The sequence below is a fragment of the Bombina bombina genome, chromosome 2 (assembly GCF_027579735.1).
Source record: "Bombina bombina isolate aBomBom1 chromosome 2, aBomBom1.pri, whole genome shotgun sequence".
Classification (NCBI taxonomy): Eukaryota; Metazoa; Chordata; class Amphibia; order Anura; family Bombinatoridae; genus Bombina; species Bombina bombina.
Genome location: NC_069500.1, coordinates 1,069,498,937 through 1,069,526,659, shown reverse-complemented (window position 1 = coordinate 1,069,526,659; position 27,723 = coordinate 1,069,498,937). Strand labels below are relative to the sequence as shown.

At 40.1% G+C, this 27,723-nt stretch overlaps 1 protein-coding gene across 1 annotated transcript in view; it reads left to right on the top strand.

Moving 5' to 3' along the window:
• The window catches only part of RNF150 (ring finger protein 150), a 793,014-nt gene that overhangs the window by 391,827 nt on the left and 373,464 nt on the right, over positions 1-27,723 (top strand). Inside the window, exon 3 of the mRNA XM_053703697.1 lies at positions 16,086-16,157. Coding sequence (XP_053559672.1) covers positions 16,086-16,157 — 72 coding nt within the window. The remainder of the gene's footprint in view (positions 1-16,085; positions 16,158-27,723) is intronic.

Below are 27,723 nucleotides of genomic sequence, written 5' to 3'. Positions count from 1 at the left end.
AGATGGACATGGTCAGCAACAATACTTAGGTAAGCCGTGCCGTTTAAACAATGCTCAATTGGTACTAAGGGGCCCAAAGTGTGCCAAGAAATTTTCCCCGAAACCATTACACCACCACCAACAGCCTGAACCGTTGATACAAGGCAGGATGGATCCATACTTTTATGTTGTTTTCGCCAAATTCTGACCCTACCATCTGTATGTTGCAGCTGAAATTGAAGACTCAATAGGCCAGGCAACATTTTTCCAATCTTCTATTGTCCAATTTTGGTGAGCATGTGCGAATTGTAGCTTCAGTTTCCTGTTCTTAGCTGACAGGAGTGGCAACCGGTGTGGTCTTCTGCTGCTGTAGCCCATCTGCTTCAAGGTTTGATGTGTTGTGTGTTCAGAGATGGTATTCTGCATACCTTGGTTGTAATGAGTGGTTATTTGAGATACTGTTGCCTTTCTATCATCTCGAACCTTTCTGACATCAATGAGGCATTTTTGTCCACACAATTGCCGCTCACTGGATATTTTCTCTTTTTCGGACCATTCTCTGTAAACCCTATAGATGGTTGTGGGTGAAAATTCCAGTAGATCAGCAGATTTTGAAACACTCAGACCAGGCCGTTTGGCACCAACAGCCATGCCACATTCATTGTCACTTAAACCCCCTTTCTTCTCCATTCTGATGCTCGGTTTGAACTTCAGTAAGTCGTCTTCACCACGTCTAGATGCCTAAATGCATTGAGTTGCTGCATGAGATTGGCTGATTAGCAATTTGTGTTACCAAGCAATTAAACAGGTGTACCTAATAAAGTGGCCGGTGAGTGTGTCTGTGTATATGTGTGTATATGTATATGTGTGTGTGTATGTTTTTATATACAGGATGTATGTCAGGATGTGAAACACTGCAATGATATATACTTTGAATGGGTGAACTAGTATCCTTATTCTTGCAGGACCACTCAGCCTCACACCATACCTCGAATTCCGTAAGACTTAACTTATTAGAATTCTGTTATGCTCATCGTACTGAGGGTCTCTACTGTAGGGATACAGAGAGATACGGAGCCTTCACGCAACTTAGAAGTTATGTAAGCAGTGTACAGAGAATAGGCAAAGGTAGTTTGCAGTTGAATTAAATTGAAATCCTTTGGCATAAGGAATTTCAAACACACATCTCATACAAAATAAAATATATACAATATTCATACACACCCGCAATCACACATGATATAGATATATATGTTGCAGGATGAATGTCACAATGCTCTGGTTTGTGAAGTATATGAATAGTTGGTAAGCTTAGGTAACATATGAATATAGTGCTTAATATGATACAGATCAAACAATGAGGAGAGGTCTATATCTCAATTAGGTGATACACAATTAGACAGTTTGGCAGTAGATGAATTGAGCTGAAGAGTGACACAGGAATCGATACTGAGAATATTTGCCCTTAAGCGCTATAAGCATGTCTCTTGGGAGGAAGTCTGTATACCACCTGTAGGCAGTTTTTAGTATGTGTATATGGCAGTCCGTAGTACAAGTACACAGGCAAGTATAATACTGACAGTAAATAAGTAACAGATACAGACCAGGATCCGGAGAAATACCAGGTAAGTATAGCAGAGTTAGCTATGGTGCTGCAACAGGAAAACACAGCTTGCGATGAGAGAGGAGCACACGCTGAATCTGCAGGACCGGATGCCGGGTCTGACGTCACACGCTGAACGGATCAGCAGGGGAACCGGCAAAAAGAAACAGCTTCAATCTTTCAAGGAGGGTAGAGAAGGTATGTCCCCAAATACCTTGATGAACGAACAGGGTCTTTTGGCAGGAGAACTCACAACCTAGTGAGTAAGGGAAACAAAGATCCGAGCAGAGCTGCAGGGATAGGCTAGGTGTCTTCACAGGCTCTTGAGGAGATCAAGTGCAACAAATTACCAAGCATAGATTAGAGTGAGGAGGGGCCTTAAATAGGGGTAAAGTAATCAAGACTTAAAGGAACAGTACTTAGTCCTAACAAAACCCTGACAGGACACCCCCCTCAAGGAGCCGCTCAGCGGATCAAGGACCAGGACGGTCGGGGTTCCTTCGGTGAAACAATGACAGAAGACGAGGAGCAGACACATTGGCACAAGGCTCCCAGGAATCCTCTTCAGGACCAAACCCCTTCCAACTAACCAGGTACTGAAGTTGGTTGCGAAGGAAACGGGAGTCCAGGATGGATTCTATTTCATACTCCATATCATCCCCCCTCTGCGGAGGTGGCGATGAAAACTGCTGTTCACCCCTGACCATGCCATAGGGTTTCAAAAGGGAGACATGGAACGTTGGGTGTATCCTTAAAGAAGTGGGCAAGAGTAAAGTCACTGCATTAGCATTGATTACTTTCGTAATCTCATAGGGCCCCAAATAAAGTGCACCCAATTTCTTTGTTGGAATTCTTAACCTGAGGTTCTTTGTGCTTAACCAAACCTTATCACCAACTTTGTAGTCAGGGGGTCTTGAACGACGTAGATCGTAATGGTATTTCTGCGAAGCTTGAGCTTCCTGTAAAACCAATTTCAAAGAGGCAAATCCTTTAGCAATGGTATTCACCAATTCAGTGACAACAGGCATGGGGGAGTCACTCAAGGAAACAGGGTTATATGTTGGATGGAATCCATAATTCACATAGAATGGTGTTGTTTTGGTAGACGAATTAAGTGAATTATTATGGGCGAACTCGGCTGTTGCCAACAAAGCATGCCAATTGTCCTGTTCTAATGTGCAGTAACAGCGGATATATTGTTCTAATGATTGATTAGTCCTCTCTGTCTGCCCATTTGTCTGTGGATGGTATGCAGTGCTTAGTCTTTTAGTGATGTTAAGAGAACGACAAAGCTGATTCCAGAATCTAGAGGTAAACTGTGTACCTCTATCCGTGGTGATTGTATCAGGTAGACCATGTAGTTTTACTATATTGTTCAGGAATAATGCAGCAGTTTCTGAAGCTGTTGGAAGACCTCTATGAGGTAGAAAGTGAGCCAATTTAGAGAATAGATCTACCACCACTAAAATGGTATTGTAATTTAGAGATGGTGGTAAATCAACAATAAAATCCATTGCAATGTCAACCCACGGTCTCTCAGGTATAGGTAAAGATAGAAGGTATCCATATGGACGGATATGGTGATGTTTCCTAGTAGTACAGACTAGGCAGGTTCGAACAAACTGAGTAACAGTGTCAATCATCTTAGGCCACCAATAAGTCCTCATAAGCAGATGCAAAGTTCTGTGGACTCCAGGATGACCCGCCAGGGGTGAGTCGTGAGCAGTGGCAATCACCTCATCCCTGAGAGCTGGTGGAATATATAATCGGTTGGCATGATAAAACAGATCATCAGAATGTTTACTTACATCAAGTCGATTTAGAGTAGGATCCAGACTTTGTTGTTCTTTCAAAGCAGATTTGAAATTCTTTGTTAGACATATGAATCTGTCTTGAGGTATAATAGACCGTGGAACTTCCAAGTTAGGTGGTCTAGGGTCTTTTCTAGATAGGGAATCGGCCTTAAGATTTTTTGACCCTGGTCGGTAGGTAATCACGTAATCAAATCGTGAAAGAAACAGACTCCATCGTACCTGTTGTGAAGTCAAAGTTTTATTGGACTTCAGATACTCTAAGTTACGATGGTCTGTAAATATGGTGATAGGATGGGTTGTACCTTCGAGAAGGTGCCTCCAGAATTCCAGAGCTGATTTAATGGCAAGAAGCTCTTTATCTCCGATGCCATAATTGATTTCAGCGGAACTCATGACTCGGGAGTAGTATGACACCGGGTGCATGGGTTCGCTTTGAGAGGGTCTCTGAGAGAGAACAGCCCCTATAGCATACTCTGAAGCGTCAACCTCAAGCGTATAATGACATCTGGGGTCTGGGAATTGTAGAATAGGGGCTGAAATGAACTTGCTTTTGAGAGTGATAAAGGAATCCTCAGCTTTCTGATTCCATAGAAATGTAACATCTTTCCGTGTTAAAGTAGTTAAAGGTTTGACAATATGGGAAAAGTTCTTAATAAATCTCCTATAGAAATTCGCAAACCCAAGGAATCTTTGGATTTCTTTCTTGCTAGTTGGAGTAGGCCAGTTGGTGATGGCTTCAACTTTACTAGACTCCATAGAGATGCCAGTAGGTGAAATGCAATAACCCAAGAAGGAAATAGTGTTAGTGTTAAAAATACATTTTTCTAACTTTGCATATAAACGATGAGCCCTTAGACGATCTAAAACTTGTTTTACATGTGACAAATGGTTCTCAAAAGTGTCAGAATAAACAAGAATGTCATCTAAATATATGACAATGCAAACATCTAATAGGTCGTGAAAAACATCGTTTATAAAACACTGAAATGTTGCTGGGGCATTGCATAACCCAAACGGCATAACCGCATATTCGTAAAGTCCGTACCGTGTACGGAAAGCTGTTAACCATTCATCCCCTGCCCTCATCCTGATCAAATTGTAAGCACCTCTGAGATCAAGTTTGGTATAGATGGTGGCACCCTGTAAACGTTCAATTAATTCAGGAATGAGAGGCAGGGGGTATCTGTTCTTCTTTGTACATTTATTTAACTGTCTATAGTCAATAATGGGCCGAAGACTACCATCTTTGTTTTTTACAAAAAACATGGCTGCCCCTGCTGAAGAAGTAGAGGGTCTAATAAACCCTTTTTTCAAGTTCTCATCCAAGTACTCTTTTAAATGAGCCAACTCAGGTTGTGACAAAGGGTATATGTGCCCAAATGGAATGGTACTACCAGGTATAAGATCTATAGGGCAGTCATAAGGTCTATGGGGCGGCAATGACTGTGCCTCAACCTTGTCGAATACATCCGCATACTCATCATAACACTTTGGTAGAATATGTTCAGTTATGTGACAGAGGGTATGTGAAGCAAAACAAAACTGCTTGCAAAACTGTGATGTAAAGGTAACAGAAGCATCCTTCCAAGATATAGAAGGGTTATGTTTAATTAGCCATTTTAAACCAAGTATCATGGGGTATACAGAAGTAGGGAGCACATCAAAAGAGATCAACTCTGTATGACCTGAACCTGATACAACAGTAATAGGGATAGTGTGGTGTGTAATAGGACCGGAACTAAAGAAAGAGCCATCAACCAAACGGATAGCCAGTGCAACACTCTTTTTTATTAGTGGGATATTATTATTTATGACAAAAGCAGTATCCACAAAATTCCCAGAAGCTCCAGAGTCAACTACGGCCTGCACGTTTATCTTCAAGTGATGCCACTGTAAGGAGAGAGGCAGTGATAAGTGTGATGTTACTTTATTAACCATATTGAGAGCATGTTCACTCAGTGGTGTCTTACCCTTTTTCTGTCGAAGGAGTGCAGGACAGTCCCTGACAGTGTGGTCTTTTTCTGCGCAGTAGAGACACAAATTGAGTAATTTACGTCTGGCTTTCTCTTCTGGTTTTAATGGACCTCGAATAACAGCTACATCCATGGGTTCATCTGTGGACCTAGATGGCAAAGTGGAAGGGTAGAAATGGTATGTAGAATGCTTCTTAGTACTAGAATCGACAGTAGATTTTTCAGACTTTCTTTCTCTAAGTCTTCTATCAATTCCTATGCAGAGAGTCATTAGGGTCTCCAAATCTTCAGGAATGATACCTCTTGCTAACTCATCTTTTATTGCATCACAGAGGCCATGACTGTGACAGTGCCGGGTTATTCCACAAGGTATCGGGTGCCCATCTTTTAAAATCCGTTATATATTCTTCAACAATTCTTTTCCCTTGGCGTAGGGATCTTAACTTTGTTTCTGCTGTACTCTGTTTATTGTGGTCTTCATACAAAAGGGACATAGAACTAAAAAAAGCATCCAGAGAATTTAAGATAGGATCATCATTCTCATAAAAGGCGTTAGCCCAAGATCTAGCCTCACCTCTCAAAAAAGAGTTGACACTTAGGACTCTAATCCTGTCTGTGGGGTAGGATTTAGGCCTTAAAGTAAACAATAAGGTGCATGAATTTCTGAAGTCTCTGTACATAGACCTATCCCCATAGAATTTGTCAGGAGGACTGACCACAGGCTCTGATGTACTTTCAGCAACAGGTGGTTTGCTAGCAAGATGTTCATTTATAAACTTTCTGATATTTTGATTCTCCAGTTGTATCTCTCTCAACCCCTGGATCATGTTATCCATGCTCTGGGCTAGGGATCCAACCCTGTTTGCTAACTCACTTATATCCATATTGCTGGATACCAGTACACTATCTTTTTACTGGCTTGGTAATATGTCAGGATATGTCAGGAAGTATGTCAGGATGTGAAACACTGCAATGATATATACTTTGAATGGGTGAACTAGTATCCTTATTCTTGCAGGACCACTCAGCCTCACACCATACCTCGAATTCCGTAAGACTTAACTTATTAGAATTCTGTTATGCTCATCGTACTGAGGGTCTCTACTGTAGGGATACAGAGAGATACGGAGCCTTCACGCAACTTAGAAGTTATGTAAGCAGTGTACAGAGAATAGGCAAAGGTAGTTTGCAGTTGAATTAAATTGAAATCCTTTGGCATAAGGAATTTCATACACACATCTCATACAAAATAAAATATATACAATATTCATACACACCCGCAATCACACATGATATAGATATATATGTTGCAGGATGAATGTCACAATGCTCTGGTTTGTGAAGTATATGAATAGTTGGTAAGCTTAGGTAACATATGAATATAGTGCTTAATATGATACAGATCAAACAATGAGGAGAGGTCTATATCTCAATTAGGTGATACACAATTAGACAGTTTGGCAGTAGATGAATTGAGCTGAAGAGTGACACAGGAATCGATACTGAGAATATTTGCCCTTAAGCGCTATAAGCATGTCTCTTGGGAGGAAGTCTGTATACCACCTGTAGGCAGTTTTTAGTATGTGTATATGGCAGTCCGTAGTACAAGTGCACAGGCAAGTATAATACTGACAGTAAATAAGTAAGAGATACAGACCAGGATCCGGAGAAATACCAGGTAAGTATAGCAGAGTTAGCTATGGTGCTGCGACAGGAAAACACAGCTTGCGATGAGAGAGGAGCACACGCTGAATCTGCAGGACCGGATGCCGGGTCTGACGTCACACGCTGAACGGATCAGCAGGGGAACCGGCAAAAAGAAACAGCTTCAATCTTTCAAGGAGGGTAGAGAAGGTATGTCCCCAAATACCTTGATGAACGAACAGGGTCTTTTGGCAGGAGAACTCACAACCTAGTGAGTAAGGGAAACAAAGATCCGAGCAGAGCTGCAGGGATAGGCTAGGTGTCTTCACAGGCTCTTGAGGAGATCAAGTGCAACAAATTACCAAGCATAGATTAGAGTGAGGAGGGGCCTTAAATAGGGGTAAAGTAATCAAGACTTAAAGGAACAGTACTTAGTCCTAACAAAACCCTGACAATATATATATATACAGTTGCAAGAAAAAGTATGTGAACCCTTTGGAATGATATGAATTTCTGCACAAATTGAAGACTGGGCCACTTCAGAAGGCGTATTTTCTTCTGTTTAAGCCATTCTGTTGTTGATTTACTTCTATGCTTTGGGTCATTGTCCTGTTGCAACACCCATCTTCTGTTGAGCTTCAGCTGGTAGACAGATGGCCTTAAGTTCTCCTGCAAAATGTCTTGATAAACTTGGGAATTCATTTTTCCTTTGATGATAGCAATCCGTCCAGGCCCTGACGCAGCAAAGCAGCCCAAAACCATGATGCCCCCACCACCATACTTCACAGTTGGGATGAGGTTTTGATGTTGGTGTGCTGTGCCTCTTTTTTGCCACACATAGTGTTGTGTGTTTCTTCCAAACAACTCAACTTTGGTTTCATCTGTCCACAGCATATTTTGCCAGTACTGCTGTGGAACATCCAGGTGCTCTTGTGCAAACTGTAAACGTGCAGCAATGTTTTGTTTGGACAGCAGTGGCTTCCTCTGTGGTATCCTCCCATGAAATCCATTCTTGTTTAGTGTTTTACGTATTGTAGATTCGCTAACAGGGATGTTAGCATTGCCAGTGACTTTTGTAAGTCTTTAACTGACACTCTAGGATTCTTCTTCACCTCATTGAGCAGTCTGTGCTGTGCTCTTGCAGTCATCTTTACAGGACGGCCACTTCTAGGGAGAGTAGCAGCAGTGCTGAACTGTCTCCATTTATAGACAATTTGTCTTACTGTGGACTGATGAACAGCAAGGCTTTTGGAGATACTTTTATAACCCTTTCCAGCTTTATGCAAGTCAACAATTCTTAATCGTAGGTCTTCTGAGAGCTCTTTTGTGCGAGGCATCATTCACATCAGGCAATGCTTCTTGTGAAAAGCAAACCCAGAACTGGTGTGTGTTTTTTTATAGGGCAGCTGTAACCAACACCTCCAATCTCATCTCATTGATTGGACTCCAGTTGGCTGACATCTCACTCCAATTAGCTCTTGGAGATGTCATTAGTCTAGGGGTTCACATACTTTTTCCACGTGCACTGTGAATGTTTATTGTTTATTCTTTGTGTGTTATTAGTTTAAGCAAACTGTGATTGTCTATTGTTGTGACTTAGATGATGATCAGACCACATTTTATGACCAATTTGTGCAGAAATCCATATCATTCCAAAGGGTTCACATACTTTTTCTTGCAACTGTATATATATACTGTATATGAGCCATTTGCAGTCAAATAGCTAAAACATGTAAAAACATATTTATGCAATATTCATATTTAATAAAGTGTTTAAATATGTATTTACTATAAATATTTCACATTCCAATATTCTTCACATAGTGGAATATGTTCTAAGTATTTATAAATAGATATTCCTATATATATCTGTATATATCTATATCTATCTATCTATCTATCTATCTATCTATCTATATAAATATATATATATATATATATATATATATATATATGTATAGACATATATTTTACAAAAAAGCCATCAGATAAATAGAACTATGAATTTATGAATATATTAAAGAACATATTCTGCTATGTGAAGAACATTGGAATATGAAATATTCATATGCTATGTGAGGTTAGCACATTTGAGAATACGTGATCGGGTTTGCGCAACTTGTTGGGTGTTGTTTTTTTTTAATGCTCCATTGAAGTCTAAGGGGGGATACATTAATGTGGTTACGATATTCCAAGTTCAGCTTTTTGCGCTTTGCTTGTGCGAAAACTTTTGTTTTTCAACTTGTAATAGGCGCACAACCAACTTACTTCTAGCAGCGTTAACAGGCAAGCAATAAATTGCACTTCACTTGTAATCTAACTCAATTTGTTTAACCTCCGCAAAACATGGCCGGTCAATGTTGGATTGTTCAGCTGCTGCTCCTGATTGGTTTACTTGCTGTGTTTATACCTATGTGTTTAACCTCTTTGCAGGGGATTAAACAAATAGCTAGGATCACTAATGGAAAAATAATATGCTCTAATGAACTACATCAGGGGTAATCAGTTGTGGAACTTCAGAGGTTTTGAAAATACCTTTTTACATGATGCTCAACCAGTATTTCAGCTGACTGAGCATCAAGGGAAATGTTGTTCCAAAACCTCTGGAGGGCCATAATTGATGACCCCTGAACTAGATCATATAGCTTTTGCAGTTGAATGTCCCTTTGGAGGGATATTAACACCATATGCATAGTAAATGTCAGAAATGACAGTGTCCCTATATAAGTTAAAAAATGAGTAAGTCCTAACTATAGCTTGAGTGTGACACACAGCAAGTGAAAATCTATAACTGCTAGAATATATAATATATATCTTGCAGAAAATGATGTGTCAGAACATGTTTTTAAGCTACTTTAAAAGAAAATTAAAAATAATTGGATTTTTAGCAATTTGCAGAAGACAGATATCACACACATAGCACGTTGCATTAGCAGAGTTGACACTAAATTTAAATATAGTGACTGGGCATTTTAATGTTTTGAGAAATGCTGCTAGGTTTCTTTGACATTTAATGAAGTTTCATCTCAGTTTAGGATACAGATATTAATTATCACATTCACCAATTATAAACACAAAACACAGGTCAGAGAAATGATGAGCACATCATTTTGGCGGAATTTAAAGGGATAATACATTTTCTGTTTCAAATCTCAACAATTTGAAAGCAACCTCCACAAAATGAAACAGCTTAAATCCACATGAATTGCACATTTTTTTTTCACTATTCATTATAAAAAATTTCTTCTTAAAAAGCTGCAGTCATTACTTTTGGGAAATAAAGAACCTGGCCACCAGGAGGAGGCAAAGACACCCCAGCCAAAGGCTTAAATACCTCCCCCACTCCCCCATTCCCCTCATCCCCCAGTCATTCTTTGCCTTTCGTCACAGGAGGTTGGCAGAGAAGTGTCGGAAGATTACGGAGTAGTCTCTTATGAAGGGTAGTACTCTTCGAGATGGAACGGGAGTTTTAAGTAGTCCTGTCAGCCTCTCAGTAAGAGCATGGATGAAAGTTAGAGTCCGGAGATACAGGGAGAGTCTTTCTGCGAAACCCTCCGGACTCATATTAACAGCTCCACAAGCAATCAGCGTTGACGAGTTTCACTGCCTGCTTTCTTTACTCAAATCCATGTCAGAGGCAACACTACTATCTGGCACACTTGAAGAACCGTGAAACTGTTCCATGGCATAGATTCCCGTAAGATTGTTTCATTTTCCTTTTATTGTGGGAATGTAATGTAAATGATAGAAGACAGGGTCTCAGTGGGACTCCTTTATCTTTATGGAATCAAGGGTTAATATCTCCTGAGGGGGGTTAGAGCTACGCAGTTCAGTGTTTTTTTCTTGTTTCTTTAAGTCATGGGAGGCCCTTCTATCCTGGATATCCGTCTGGCCCTGCTTTTTTTCATCTTGGTGGGGCTTCCAATGTTTTTCTTGCATGGCCTTAACTAACATTTAAGTACTTGATACTAGTGTTTTGTCCCTGCATAGCTTGCATACTTTCCTGGGATTCCGAATTCTGCTATAGCAGTATGTTTATAGTTCCTGAGGTCCTTAGGACAGTAGCTAGAGTCCTCCCTTCCGAAGGGGGAGGATCAGATGACTGCATGGAGATCTCCAGTACCTGGTGTACTGGGCGATTATTCCCCCCTATTGGTACTACTTGTGGATGGGATTGTCCGATTTTCAGATCTCTTTTGCCAGTATTTCTCTCCTCTTTTTTGAGGATTGCTGTGTTTTTCGCTTCCCCTTGCCTTTTGGGGTAGGGCTTTCAGTCATCTGGTTGTGAAGACTAGGTTCTTAGGGACCGTTTTGGTACTTGCAGTATCCTCCTTTTGATCCTGTATACTTGGGGATATGGGGATTGTTATGCAGTCTCTCTTGCTGTCAACCGATAGGAGTTTTAGGATGCTCGTTCCTTCGTTACTCCTTGAGCTGTAGGTTGTCTGAGGGTTGATCCAGTCTGGATCTTTAGAGACTGTCATTTTCTCTCAATCATGGCGTTCTGATCTCTTTTGGGTCCTTCCTTTGTCTTCGGACTTTGTGAAAAGCCTTTTGGGGCTGAGTGTTCTAGACCCCATGGGGGTATGACATGCATCAACATTTGTGCAAATTTCATTCCATGTAACTTTGTGGTCGTTACGCAAGGTTTTTGGTCTTGATCCGGCACCGGTTTTTGGGGGTCCTTTTTTTTAACCTAGTCCTTGTCTTTTGACTTGGCAGTTTGGTTAATATGTTTTCCAGATTTTATTAGTCTTGGATCTGTCCAGCGTTCAGTAGTGAGCATGTTTTTTCCTGGTCCTGGAGAAATCTCCTTGTTCCTACTGGGGCGGTTCTTCTCTCTTCTGGAGAGATGGAGGAATTTTTTTCTGGGTATTTCTTTACTGGAATATTCCTGAGTTTCTTTGTTTTCCTTCTTTTTGGAAGGCTCTGGTCTACTGCGCCTATCCAGTTGGCTACTCCTGGGGTAGTTTTCCTCATCGGTCTGCAGTGTACCCTCCCTTCGGGTTTCTGAGGGGTGATCAGGATAGGTATCCTGGATTCCGAGTTAGTTTCTCTGGGTGTCGGTGCCTCTTTCCTGCTTCTTTCCTTAGGAACTCGTGGCTGGAGTTTCGTGATCTGATCTCAGGGCCTTGTCGATGCTGGGATTTTTTAATCTCTCTTGTCCTTGGGGACATTGACAGTCGCTTCTGTGATGGGACTGTTCTGTTTCTGTTTGGGCATCGACCACGTCTCTTGTCTCCTGAAGGCTCCTTACTTAGGTTGGGAGGCATTACAGTTGTTTCAGGAACCTTTCCTTAGCAGGTAGTTGGTTCTTCTTTATTGGTCAGGGTGTTGTCCTCCCTTACCTCGTTTTCTAGTAGGGAGGGAGTTGGTCCACCCTGTTCTGAGTTTTTCCTCTTGTTCTTTTCCGGGAATATCCTGGTGGAAGTTTGCTAGCTACTCGGTTGGCTAGTTACTATGGTTAGACGTTTAGTCTGACTGCCTATCGACGGAAGCCTGCGGCTTTCGTTTGTGGCGTAAACGGATGTTTCTATTCCGTTCCTGTTCTGCTCCCGGGGTTTTTTTTCTGACCTACAGGTGTTTAGCTTCTCTGGGCTAGTTAGCTGTCTATGGTAAGGTAGTCTTGTTCTACCTTTTGTCCTTTTGTCCTTCTGGGTCTTCGGTTCTGGTTAAGGCTTTCCATTGGTTCCTTTTGGATCCATTTAGGGGGTGATCTAGAATTTTTCCTTTCCTTGCTCTCCTCCGTTGGTAGAGTATTTTTCTATGGGATTTTGTCCTCTTGCAGCCAGGTAGCCACTCTTTCGAGTTATGCTACAGGCTTCTTTCTCTGTTTTGTCCCTGATTGTTTATGGAGGTTATTTTGGACCATTATTATCTAATTCTTCCCTTCTTTCAGTTAGGGAGAATGTTGTGTGGGAGTGAGTTTGTTGTTTCCCTTGCCATTGTTCATGGAGAGTTTTTTTCTTTGTGTGCTTCTATAGAGCGGGATTTTGTCTCCTCAGAGGCTTTTGTGCTCAGTGGAGTCCAGAATTTAGTGCGATCTCTAACTGGGATCTTTATGGTTTTAAATTGATGGGTAGTTACCTTGTCCTCTTCCATATTTTGGTCCTCTTGCTTCTGTTGAAGTAGTTTTTTATCAGGTATTCGGGTTGTGTCAGGCTGTGGTGCCTTCAGAATGGGCCGCCTCTTGTTCCTGCCCGTTTGCATTCAGTGTCCTCTATAAGCATAGGTATTGATTTCCCAAAAGTAATGAATGCAGCTGTGGACTCCGTTTTAAGAAGAAAAACTTAAATTATGCTTACCTGATAATTTTCTTTTCTTCTGAACGGGGAGAGTCCACAGCTTCCTGCACGTTGTTTCTTTGGAGCGGCCTTACATGCTTATTTGTTCGTTCTTCTGGCACCTTTTTTCACCCTGATATTTCTCCTACTGTTACTTGTTCCCTTTGCAGAATTACTGGGGGATGAGGGGAGTGGGGGTAGATATTTAAGCCTTTCCCAAAAGTAATGAATGCAGCTCTGGACTCACCCCATTCAGAAGAAAAGAAAATTATCAGGTAAGCATAATTTAAGTTTTTTATTGGAATTTACAGTTTGGATTTAATGTCTCAGTAAATTAAAGAGTATGAAGTGTATGGTGCAGTAGAATATGGATGGATGAAAGGAAGTTAAACCTGTGTACTGCTACTTCCTGTCACAGCATTCTAACAAACATTGTTTATTCCGAGGTACCTAATATGGTTGAGCCTGTACAGAAGGCTAAGATAAAAAAGTACAAACACATACATGGTTTTAGTTGCAGCAAATGTTTTGAGCTTTTGACAAAAAGAAGAAGAAAAAAAAATGAAGAAAGGTAACAATTTTTCTTCATAAAATAAGTATAAACATTGTTTTGATTGAGTTTTACTTTTCAGATTATTAATGATAGCTCCATATATTTTGGACTGAGGGAGCTTTAGTGATTTAGGACTGGAGACCTCTTTCATTAGCTCCGATAGGTGTAGAAATAAATTTGGCAACAAACCTGATAGAAAAGTACAGCATTATCATGGCTGGGATAATGACACTCTTGAGGAATGCATTGGGTGACCAAATCAAACTTGCCAGTAAGGGTTGTTTACACAGGCAGTCAGAAGGTTCTATAGAATTTGGAACCTAGATAGGTCACATTCCCCCTCAGGACAGGAACTGTGCATTTGCCAGACTCTTATTGAATTCCCTCCTTGTGTGAAAAGACAAGTTATGAATTTACTTTTTATACTTTTATTTACAGAGCTAAAATTACCTGAGAAATCCAATGTAAAATTTGACTCTCGCTCATGCAAACATGAGTTAAAACCTAGTTTTTATATTATGACTATTTATCCTACTACTAAGTTATATTTATTTTTCTACAGATATCTATATGTCTTGACTGCAAAAGTTCCAAATTGATTGGTCCTAGGAAGCCAATAAAAAAACGTTATTTCAGTTGATTTGTTATTAATCCTCATTCCTGGACATTGATTAGGTAACATTACTGCAATATTTCTATTCGGAACATCTGTAATGACGTAAGCATTGATCTGTGTCAGATTGAGACCGGCGGATCGTATGTTACGTCACAAATTTCTATTTTTGCCGGTCTGTAGGCTTTGATAAATAGGTCGAATCAAGCTCGCCACAATTACGCTGCGGAATTCCAGCGTATTTGCGGTTGACGGCTTGATAAATATCCCTCTTAATGTGAGCAGCTTAATGTAAAAAGAGCTTAAAGGGACATGAAGCCCAAAAAAATTCTTTCATGATTCAGATAGAGAATACAATTTTAAACAACTTTCTATTTTACTTCTATTATCTAATCTGTTTTATTCTCTTGGTATAATTTGTTGAAGGAGCAGCAATGCACTACTGGTTTCTAACTGAACACATGGGTGAGCCAATGACAATCCGTTTATATATTTATATATGCAGCCACCAATCAACAGCTAAGACCTAGGTTCTCTGCTGCACATGAACTTGCCTAGATAAACATTTCAGCAAAGAATAACAAGAGAATGAAGCAAATTAAATAATAGAAGTAAATTGGAAAGTTGTTTGAAATTGTATTCTCTATCTGAATCATGAAAGAAAATTGTTGGGTTTCATGTCCCTTTAATGTACCAAAATTCACCTAAACTTTAATCAATTGCCTTGAAACTTGGTGGCTTGATAAATATCCCTCATAGGGTAAACACAATGACAACGGCTTATATGTTCAGCCATAAATCAGCAGCTAACCCCCAGTAGTGCATTGTGACTCCTTAGTCTACCTAGGTATGCTTTTGTAACACATTATTCCAAGATAATGAAGTAAATTAGTTAATAGTAGTAGATTGAACAGTTATTTAAAACGGTATGCCCTATCTGAATTATGAAAGTTTAATTTTGTTTTTATTGTCCTTTTTTAAAAAAAATTTAAGATAAAGAAAATATTTTTGACATGTTTAAATGTTGATCTTTCATGTGAATGACAGATTTTTTTTTGCATGTGATTCCCTAGATTTTCTGTGTATCGCCAGCTACTTCACAAATGCATAGAAAAGATAAATGGGCCACAGCTGTTTTTTCAGGATAAAAGGACCACAGATGTTTTCAGTGTAACTTATATAAATGTTAAGATTTTATATGTTTCTGTGTAAAAATATTTATTAATAAAACAATTTACAAGTTGACTTCAAACATTTCAACAAGATTACGTCTATCACTTCTGCAGAGACGCAGCTTCTGAATGCAGTGTTCTCATGCGTGTATTTTAACACCTAAACGTGTTGCTTTTTTAAAATTAAATTAGTTGCCGATTAAAAAAAAAAACAACAACTGCCTTCCTGGTGTTATAGTCGCCGTATCATAATTGATAGAATTGATTTCTATTTCTTGAATCCTTTCCATTTTAAGTTTGTTTTTTCATTTAGCTATGTTCAATTTCAGATCATTGCCAGTGGGACTTGTAACATTCTGAGAATATTGCACTGCAGACCGTTCTGAAAGCAAAGACGTTGAAATGCTCATACAATTTAAAATATGCTTTGTTTTTTTATGCATTTTTCAGAGACGACTTGGAGATGCTGCCAAGAAAGCTATCAGCAAACTACAGATCAGAACTATCAAGAAAGGCGATAAGGTAATTAAGATGTCTTTATTTCTTCCAGAACATATTTCATTCTCAAGTATTCCATATAATACATATAGGCGCATGAAATGTGCATTTATTTTTAGTACAAAGTAATTTGCTTTGTTGAAACTTACCAGCAGAAAAAGTAATTAAATACAAACATATAAATTCAGTAAGAGATTTTGGATTATAAAGAATTTGAAAAAGTTAATGAGATGGCTGTTTATTTAATTCACTGTCACATATCTTTTTTTAGTTTGATCTATAAAATATTGATGATAAAAAAAGAATATTTGTAGATGATTTTCAGGTTCTGTATGAGTCCCCATGTTTCCTCTTTTTAAAGTTCTTTCTTCACTTACATTTTTTATTTAATTTTCTTTCTTAAAGGGACATCAAGCCCAAAATGTTTCTTTCATGATTTAGGTAGAGAATACCATTTTAAACAACTTTCCAGTTTACTTCTATAATCAAATTTGCTTAATTGTTTTGGTATCATTTGTTGAAGGAGCAGCAATGCTTTACTGGTTTCTAACTGAACACATGGGTGAGCCAATGACAGTCGGTATATATATATATATATATGCGGCCACCAATCAGCAGCTAGAACCTAGGTTCTTTGCTGCTCCTGAGCATTCCTAGATAAACCTTTCAGCAATGAATAACAAGAGAAGGAAGCAAATTAAATAATAGAAGTCAATTGGAAAGTTTTTTAAAATTGTATGCTCTGTTAAAATCACAAATGTCTAATAATGACTTCACTGTCCCTTTAAGTTTCTGAGTTGCCATTCATTTTCATAAAAAAGGCTAAACTGCCTGGTGAAAGCTAGAATGACAAATGACAATCCAAGTGTCAATGTCACAATCACTTGTAATTTACATTCAGAAATACCAGGTGACTGCTAAAATCCTAGAGTCTATTGACTTTACAGATGTGCCTATTGACATGTATTGAAAATAATAAAAGTTGTTTACCTGTAGTTAAACTTGCTCAAAGTTAAGATTAGGTTTAATATTTCCCATTCTGATAACTACAGAAAAATCTACACTAGGGGCCGATTTATTAACTGTCGGACGGACATGATCCGCTGTACCCCCTGACAATTTCCATGTTTTTCATTAATAAATAATTGGGTGTTTGGATCAGCAATTTCATTTTGATCTATCTAATAACTGAAGGACACAGTAATGTTTCAGTAGTGAAATGAGGTTTATTGGATTAACAGAAAATGTGCAATATGCATCCAAACGAAATTAGACAGGTGCATAAATTTGGGCACCCTAACAGAAATATTGCATCAATATTTAGTAGAGCCTCCTTTAGCAGAAATAACAGCCTCTATACGCTTCCTATAACCTGTAATGAGTGTCTGGATTCTGGATGAAGGTATTTTGGACCATTCCTCCTCGCAAAACATCTCCGGTTCAGTTAGGTTTAATGGTTGCCGAGTATGGACAGCCCACTTCATATCACTCCACAGATTTTCAATGCTATTCAGGTCTGGGGACTGGGATGGCCATTCCAGAACATTGTACTTATTCCTCTGCATAAATGCCAGAGTAGATTTTGAGCAGTGTTTGGGTCGTTGAATTGTTGAAATATCCAGCCCCGGTGTAACTTCAACTTTGTGACTGATTTCTCAACATTATTCTCAAGTATCTGCTGATATTTAGTGGAATCCATGCGACCCTCAACTTTAACAAGATTCCCAGTACCGGCACTGGCCACACAAATATCCACCAAATTTTACTGTGGGCAGCAAGTGTTTGTCTTGGAATGCTGTGTTCTTATGCCGCCATGCATAACACCCCTTGTTATGACCAAATAACTCAATCTTTGTTTTATCAGTCCACAGCACCTTCTTCCAAAATGAAGCTGGCTTTTCCAAATGTGCGTTTGTATACCTCAAGCAACTCTGTTTGTGGCGTGTGTGCAGAAAAGGCTTCTTCCGCATCACTCACCTATAAAGCTTCTCCTTGTGCAAAGTGTGCTGAATTGTTGAACGATGCACAGTGACACCATCTGCTGCAAGATGATGTTGTAGGACTTTGGAGGTGGTCTGTGGGCTGTTTTTGACCGTTCTCACCATCCTTTGCCTCTCTGATATTTTACTTGGCCTGCCACTTCTGGCCTTAACAAGAACTGTGCCTGTGGTCTTCCATTTCCTCACTATGTTCCTCACAGTGGACACTGACAGCTTAAATCTCTGTGATAGCTTTTTGTAGCCTTCCCCTAAACCATAATGTTGAACAATCTTTGTTTTCAGGTCATTTGAGAGTTGTTTTGAGGCCCCCATGTTGCTCAGAGGAGAGTCAAAGAGAACAACAACTTGCAATTGGCCACCTTAAATACCTTTCTCCAACATAGGTGTGTCCGGTCCACGGCGTCATCCTTACTTGTGGGATATTCTCTTCCCCAACAGGAAATGGCAAAGAGCCCAGCAAAGCTGGTCACATGATCCCTCCTAGGCTCCGCCTTCCCCAGTCATTCTCTTTGCCGTTGTTCAGGCAACATCTCCACGGAGATGGCTTAGAGTTTTTTAGTGTTTAACTGTAGTTTTTATTATTCAATCAAGAGTTTGTTATTTTAAAATAGTGCTGGTATGTACTATTTACTCTGAAACAGAAAAGAGATGAAGATTTCTGTTTGTAAGAGGAAAATGATTTTAGCAACCGTTACTAAAATCGATGGCTGTTTCCACACAGGACTGTTGAGAGGAATTAACTTCAGTTGGGGGAACAGTGAGCAGACTTTTGCTGCTTGAGGTATGACACATTCTAACAAGACGATGTAATGCTGGAAGCTGTCATTTTCCCTATGGGATCCGGTAAGCCATTTTTATTACAGAAAGAAAAAAAGGGCTTCACAAGGGCTTTTTAAGACTGTAGACATTTTCTGGGCTAAATCGATTTATATATAAACATATTTTATACTCCATAGCCTTGAGGAATTATTTTAATCTTGGGAATTATGTAAAATAACCGGCAGGCACTGTATTGGACACCTTATTCTCTAGGGGCTTTCCCTATTCATAGGCAGAGTCTCATTTTCGCGCCTCTATTGCGCACTTGTTTTTGAGAAGCATGACATGCAGATGCATGTGTGAGGAGCTCTGATACATAGAAAAGACTTTCTGAAGGCGTCATTTGGTATCGTATTCCCCTTTGGGCTTGGTTGGGTCTCAGCAAAGCAGATACCAGGGACTGTAAAGGGGTTAAATATAAAAACGGCTCCGGTTCCGTTATTTTAAGGGTTAAAGCTTCCAAATTTGGTGTGCAATACTTTTAAGGCTTTAAGACACTGTGGTGAAATTTTGGTGAATTTTGAACAATTCCTTCATACTTTTTCGCAATTGCAGTAATAAAGTGTGTTCAGTTTAAAATTTAAAGTGACAGTAACGGTTTATTTTAAAACGTTTTTTGTACTTTGTTATCAAGTTTTTGCCTGTTTAACATGTCTGAACTACCAGATAGACTGTGTTCTGAATGTGGGGAAGCCAAGGTTCCTTCTCATTTAAATAGATGTGATTTATGTGACACAAAATTTAGAGAAAATGATGCCCAAGATGATTCCTCAAGTGAGGGGAGTAAGCATGGTACTGCATCATCCCCTCCTTCGTCTACACCAGTCTTGCCCACACAGGAGGCCCCTAGTACATCTAGCGCGCCAATACTCCTTACTATGCAACAATTAACGGCTGTAATGGATAATTCTATCAAAAACATTTTAGCCAAAATGCCCACTTATCAGCGAAAGCGCGACTGCTCTGTTTTAGAAAATACTGAAGAGCATGAGGACGCTGATGATATTGGTTCTGAAGGGCCCCTACCCCAGTCTGAGGGGGCCAGGGAGGTTTTGTCTGAGGGAGAAATTTCAGATTCAGGGAAAATTTCTCAACAAGCTGAACCTGATGTGATTACATTTAAATTTAAATTGGAACATCTCCGCGCTCTGCTTAAGGAGGTGTTATCCACTCTGGATGATTGTGAGAATTTGGTCATTCCAGAGAAACTATGTAAAATGGACAAGTTCCTAGAGGTCCCGGGGCCCCCCGAAGCTTTTCCTATACCCAAGCGGGTGGCGGACATTGTAAATAAAGAATGGGAAAGGCCCGGTATACCTTTCGTCCCTCCCCCCATATTTAAAAAATTGTTTCCTATGGTCGACCCCAGAAAGGACTTATGGCAGACAGTCCCCAAGGTCGAGGGGGGCGGTTTCTACTCTAAACAAATGCACCACTATACCCATAGAAGATAGTTGTGCTTTCAAAGATCCTATGGATAAAAAATTAGAAGGTTTGCTTAAAAAGATGTTTGTTCAGCAAGGTTACCTTCTACAACCAATTTCATGCATTGTTCCTGTCACTACAGCAGCGTGTTTCTGGTTCGATGAGCTAGAAAAGGCGCTCAATAATAATTCTTCTTCTTATGAGGAGATTATGGACAGAATTCATGCTCTCAAATTGGCTAATTCTTTCACCCTAGACGCCACTTTGCAATTGGCTAGGTTAGCGGCGAAAAATTCTGGTTTTGCTATTGTGGCGCGCAGAGCGCTTTGGTTAAAATCTTGGTCAGCGGATGCGTCTTCCAAGAACAAATTGCTTAACATTCCTTTCAAGGGGAAAACGCTGTTTGGCCCTGACTTGAAAGAGATTATCTCTGATATCACTGGGGGCAAGGGCCACGCCCTTCCTCAGGATAGGTCTTTCAAGGCCAAAAATAAACCTAATTTTCGTCCCTTTCGCAGAAACGGACCAGCCCCAAGTGCTACGTCCTCTAAGCAAGAGGGTAATACTTCTCAAGCCAAGCCAGCCTGGAGACCAATGCAAGGCTGGAACAAAGGAAAGCAGGCCAAGAAACCTGCCACTGCTACCAAGACAGCATGAGATGTTGGCCCCCGATCCGGGACCGGATCTGGTGGGGGGCAGACTCTCTCTCTTCGCTCAGGCTTGGGCAAGAGATGTTCTGGATCCTTGGGCACTAGAAATAGTCTCCCAAGGTTATCTTCTGGAATTCAAGGGGCTTCCCCCAAGGGGGAGGTTCCACAGGTCTCAATTGTCTTCAGACCACATAAAAAGACAGGCATTCTTACATTGTGTAGAAGACCTGTTAAAAATGGGAGTGATTCATTCCTGTTCCTTTAGGAGAACAAGGGATGGGGTTCTACTCCAATCTGTTCGTAGTTCCCAAAAAAGAGGGAACATTCAGACCAATCTTAGATCTCAAGATCCTAAACAAGTTTCTCAAGGTTCCATCGTTCAAAATGGAAACCATTCGAACAATTCTTCCTTCCATCCAGGAAGGTCAATTCATGACCACGGTGGATTTAAAGGATGCGTATCTACATATTCCTATCCACAAGGAACATCATCGGTTCCTAAGGTTCGCATTCCTGGACAAGCATTACCAGTTTGTGGCACTTCCGTTCGGATTAGCCACTGCTCCAAGGATTTTCACAAAGGTACTAGGGTCCCTTCTAGCGGTGCTAAGACCAAGGGGCATTGCAGTAGTACCTTACTTGGACGACATTCTGATTCAAGCGTCGTCCCTTCCTCTAGCAAAGGCTCACACGGACATTGTCCTGGCCTTTCTCAGATCTCACGGGTGGAAAGTGAACGTAGAAAAAAGTTCTCTATCTCCGTCAACAAGGGTTCCCTTCTTGGGAACAATAATAGACTCCTTAGAAATGAGGATTTTTCTGACAGAGGCCAGAAAGTCAAAACTTCTAAACTCTTGTCAAATACTTCATTCTGTTCCTCTTCCTTCCATAGCGCAGTGCATGGAAGTAATAGGTTTGATGGTAGCGGCAATGGACATAGTTCCTTTTGCGCGAATTCATCTAAGACCATTACAACTGTGCATGCTCAGTCAGTGGAATGGGGACTATACAGACTTGTCTCCGACGATACAAGTAGATCAGAGGACCAGAGATTCACTCCGTTGGTGGCTGTCCCTGGACAACCTGTCACAGGGGATGAGCTTCCGCAGACCAGAGTGGGTCATTGTCACGACCGACGCCAGTCTGGTGGGCTGGGGCGCGGTCTGGGGACCCCTGAAAGCTCAGGGTCTTTGGTCTCGGGAAGAATCTCTTCTCCCGATAAATATTCTGGAACTGAGAGCGATATTCAATGCTCTCAAGGCTTGGCCTCAGCTAGCAAAGGCCAAGTTCATACGGTTTCAATCAGACAACATGACGACTGTTGCGTACATCAACCATCAGGGGGGAACAAGGAGTTCCCTGGCGATGGAAGAAGTGACCAAAATCATTCAATGGGCGGAGACTCACTCCTGCCACTTGTCTGCAATCCACATCCCAGGAGTGGAAAATTGGGAAGCGGATTTTCTGAGTCGTCAGACATTTCATCCGGGGGAGTGGGAACTCCATCCGGAAATCTTTGCCCAAATTACTCAATTGTGGGGCATTCCAGACATGGATCTGATGGCGTCTCGTCAGAACTTCAAGGTTCCTTGCTACGGGTCCAGATCCAGGGATCCCAAGGCGACTCTAGTAGATGCACTAGTAGCACCTTGGACCTTCAAACTAGCTTATGTATTCCCGCCGTTTCCTCTCATCCCCAGGCTGGTAGCCAGGATCAATCAGGAGAGGGCATCGGTGATCTTGATAGCTCCTGCGTGGCCACGCAGGACTTGGTATGCAGACCTGGTGAATATGTCATCGGCTCCACCATGGAAGCTACCTTTGAGACGAGACCTTCTTGTTCAAGGTCCGTTCGAACATCCGAATCTGGTCTCACTCCAACTGACTGCTTGGAGATTGAACGCTTGATCTTATCAAAGCGAGGGTTCTCAGATTCTGTCATTGATACTCTTGTTCAGGCCAGAAAGCCTGTAACTAGAAAAATTTACCACAAAATATGGAAAAAATATATCTGTTGGTGTGAATCTAAAGGATTCCCTTGGGACAAGGTAAAAATTCCTAAGATTCTATCCTTTCTTCAAGAAGGTTTGGAGAAAGGACTATCTGCAAGTTCCTTGAAGGGACAGATTTCTGCCTTGTCTGTGTTACTTCACAAAAAGCTGGCAGCTGTGCCAGATGTTCAAGCCTTTGTTCAGGCTCTGGTTAGAATCAAGCCTGTTTACAAACCTTTGACTCCTCCTTGGAGTCTCAATTTAGTTCTTTCAGTTCTTCAGGGGGTTCCGTTTGAACCCTTACATTCCGTTGATATTAAGTTATTATCTTGGAAAGTTTTGTTTTTGGTTGCAATTTCTTCTGCTAGAAGAGTTTCAGAATTATCTGCTCTGCAGTGTTCTCCTCCTTATCTGGTGTTCCATGCAGATAAGGTGGTTTTACGTACTAAACCTGGTTTTCTTCCGAAAGTTGTTTCTAGCAAAAACATTAACCAGGAGATAGTCGTGCCTTCTTTGTGTCCGAATCCAGTTTCAAAGAAGGAACGTTTGTTGCACAATTTGGATGTTGTTCCTGCTCTAAAATTCTATTTAGATGCTACAAAGGATTTTAGAAAAACATCTTCCTTGTTTGTTGTTTATTCTGGTAAAAGGAGAGGTCAAAAAGCAACTTCTACCTCTCTCTCTTTTTGGATTAAAAGCATCATCAGATTGGCTTATGAGACTGCCGGACGGCAGCCTCCTGAAAGAATCACAGCTCATTCCACTAGGGCTGTGGCTTCCACATGGGCCTTCAAGAACGAGGCTTCTGTTGATCAGATATGTAAGGCAGCGACTTGGTCTTCACTGCACACTTTTACTAAATTTTACAAGTTTGATACTTTTGCTTCTTCTGAGGCTATTTTTGGGAGAAAGGTTTTGCAAGCCGTGGTGCCTTCCATCTAGGTGACCTGATTTGCTCCCTCCCTTCATCCGTGTCCTAAAGCTTTGGTATTGGTTCCCACAAGTAAGGATGACGCCGTGGACCGGACACACCTATGTTGGAGAAAACAGAATTTATGTTTACCTGATAAATTACTTTCTCCAACGGTGTGTCCGGTCCACGGCCCGCCCTGGTTTTTTAATCAGGTCTGATAATTTATTTTCTTTAACTACAGTCACCACGGTATCATATGGTTTCTCCTATGCAAATATTCCTCCTTTACGTCGGTCGAATGACTGGGGAAGGCGGAGCCTAGGAGGGATCATGTGACCAGCTTTGCTGGGCTCTTTGCCATTTCCTGTTGGGGAAGAGAATATCCCACAAGTAAGGATGACGCCGTGGACCGGACACACCGTTGGAGAAAGTAATTTATCAGGTAAACATAAATTCTGTTTTTCTCATGATTGGATGCACCTGTCTATGAAGTTCAAGGCTTAATGGGCTCACCAAACCAATTGTGTGTTCCAATTAACCAGTGCTAGGTAGTTACAGATATTCAAATCAACAAAATGACAAGGCTGCTCAAATTTATGCACCTGTCTAATTTCGTTTTGATGCATATTGCAAATTTTCTGTTAATCCAATAAACCTCATTTCACTACTGAAATATTACTGTGTCCTTCAGTTATTTGATAGATCAAAATGAAATTGCTGATCCAAACACCCAATTATTTATAAATGGAAATTGTCAGGGGTACCTAAACTTTTGCATACAACTGTGTATGTGTATATAATATATATATATATATAGATAGATAGATAGATAGATAGATAGATAGATAGATAGATAGATAGATAACAAGCATGCCTTTAAAGCATTTAAATAACACCATATAGAAGGTATGTTTAGGCAGAATGTGGACACAATGTAGATAAAACAAAGCATTGAAATTAACAGAATAGTATGATGCGCAAATGAGTTTATAAGGAATTTATAAGACAAAAAATCTGGTTGTCATAGTAACTGAAAAGTAAGGATTACTCTGTTTAAGAATAATACGAGTAGTAGTGAGAATTCATAGAAACTGGTTAAAAATTATATAGTACAACCGTCCTTTATAATGGAAAAGCCAGGAATTTAGCAGATGGATAACTTTTGTATAGATATCTGGCAAAGATTGTAGGCAATATTCATTGGCATCACATGGGTGGTTGTCATGCTACCTAAAACAGAAAAGTAGCTGATAGTAAAATGAAGACAGTGAGAAAACTTGTTACTGAAGGGCAGTGTGCAAGGGTGTGGGTATTACTAATGTGTATCAGTTACACTGTATTTAAGGGATATTAAACAGTATCAGATTGTAATATAAAATGTTAATTACATGTAGTTAAAAAACTTTGAAATATACTTTCATTATTGATTTTGTCACCTTTTCCTGTAATTTAACTATGAAAATTGTTGGTTTTCTGAATTCTACATAGTTTCTATAAAGTAATAGGCGCCCCCAATGTTTGAATTTAAGTTGTCCTATTATCTCACTCGCCTGCTAAGGATAATAAGGGACAAATATCAAGCAGTGTGATGAAACCCTGTTAGATAATATAATGTGACACACAGCCTTGTTTGCACAAACTTTATTTTATTGCATGATTTATATCTGTCCATAATTGTTATCAGCAGAAGACAGATATACAACCCCAATTCCAAAAATGTTTGGACAGTATGGAAAATGCAAAAAAAAAAACAACAATCAAAAAGAGTAATTTGAAAATTCAATTCACCCTGTACAATATTTAAAAAACACTTTATTAACACATTATTTGAAAATTTAACTTTGTGAATTTAATGTATCTTTGAAAATATACACTCATTTCAAATCTGATGACTGCAACTCATTCCAAAAAAGTTGGCACAGTCAACTGTTTACAACTGTGTAACATTACCTTTTCTTTTAATAACACTTATTAAAGGGACAGTCTACAATAAAAAAATAATTGTTTTAAAAGATAGATGATCCCTTTATTAACTATTCCCCAGTTTTGTATAACCAACACTGTTATATTTATATACTTTTTACCTCTGTGATTACTTTGTATCTAAGCATCTTCTGACAGCCCCCTGATCACATGACTTTGTATTTATTATCTGTTGACTTGCAATTAGTACTGTGTTGTGCTATATCTTAAATAACTACTTGGGCATGAACACATTATCTATATAGCCCATATGAACTAGCAGTCTCCTGTTGTGAAAAGCAAATACAAAAGCATGTGATAAGGAGGCTGTCAATAGAGACTTTGAAACGGGCAGAAATTTAGAGGTTTAAATTTTGTAAAGTATATTAATCTAACAATGTTGCTGTGCAAAGCTGGGGAACAGGTAGTAAAGGCATTATGTATCTTTTTAAACAATAATAATTTGAATGTAGACTGTCCCTTTAAGCATTTGGGCACTGATGATACCGGTTGGGTAAGTTTAGCAAACAGAATTTTTCCCCATTCATTCATTATGCATGTCTTCAGCTGTACAACTATACAGGGCCTTATTTTGCGCTACATAATGCGCCACACATTCTTAATCGAAGACAGGTCAGGATTGCAGGCAGGCCATGCTAGTACCGGCACTCTCTGCTAAGGCAACCATGCACTTGATATCCGGGAAGAATGTGGTTTGGCATTGTCCTGCTGGAAAACGCAGGGGTGTCCCTGGAAAAGACGACGTCTGGATGGCAGCATATTTTGCTCCAAAATGTATATATATATATATCTTTCTGCATTAATGGTGCCCTCACAGATGTGCAAGTTACCCATGCAATGGTGTTGACTGACAAAGGTTTACCATAGAATTCCCAAACCTATGTCAGGATATCCATTACAGACTCATGACGGTTTTTGAGATATCTGTGGGATTGGAGATCACGCGCATTTAGAAGTGGTTTCTTTCCAAAGACAGGGAGAGTCCACGACTTCATTACTGTTGGGAATATTAACACCTGGCCACTAGAAGGAGGCAAAGACACCCCAGCCAAAGGCTATAAATATCCCTCCCACTTCCCCTATCCCCCCAGTCGTTCTTTGCCTTTCGTCACTATAGGAGGATGGCAGAGAAGTGTTAGCAGAAAATTTTAGTCCATTAATGGGTATTTTCCCTTCAAGTATGGACTGTGGTGTTTTTGAGTATCCATGTAATCCTCTCAGTAAAAGTTGTGATGAACGCTGGTTTTATATGTCGCAGGGAACCATCTCTGACCACTATCTAGATTTAAAGTGATCACCCCCTGGGAAATCAGTGTTAACGCTTTACACTGTTTTCCCCTTATCTTCAGGTCCCTGGCGAGACTGTCAGACCTTGAAGCGCTGTGCCTGCTCAACAGCTTTGATCCTGTAGGGTAAGTCCTTTATCTTACTTTTAGGGATTATGCCTAGTAGGGTTGCAAATTCCCTGAGGTTATGGGGACATTTAAATAAACAGTTCACAGTGTGATACTTTTATTTCTCTTCCTGATATGGGGATATTTAATACCTTTTATATTAGAAGGTTTTATCTTATTTAGCAGTTGGGGCCAATATATATGTGCTGCTTAGCTCCTTGCCAACCGGAGCACGTGTGTACGTTTTTTTTTTTTTGGGCTCATAAGAACGCAGATAGACGATGCAGGACAGTTTGGGAAAATTATCCCACTGGGGCCATTATTCTGCTACTCAGCTGATATATGCTTTGCGCGGTTTCTATTCTAGCTGGTCTCTAGATGCACACCATGTGACAAGGGCGCAGTTTTTTTGCTG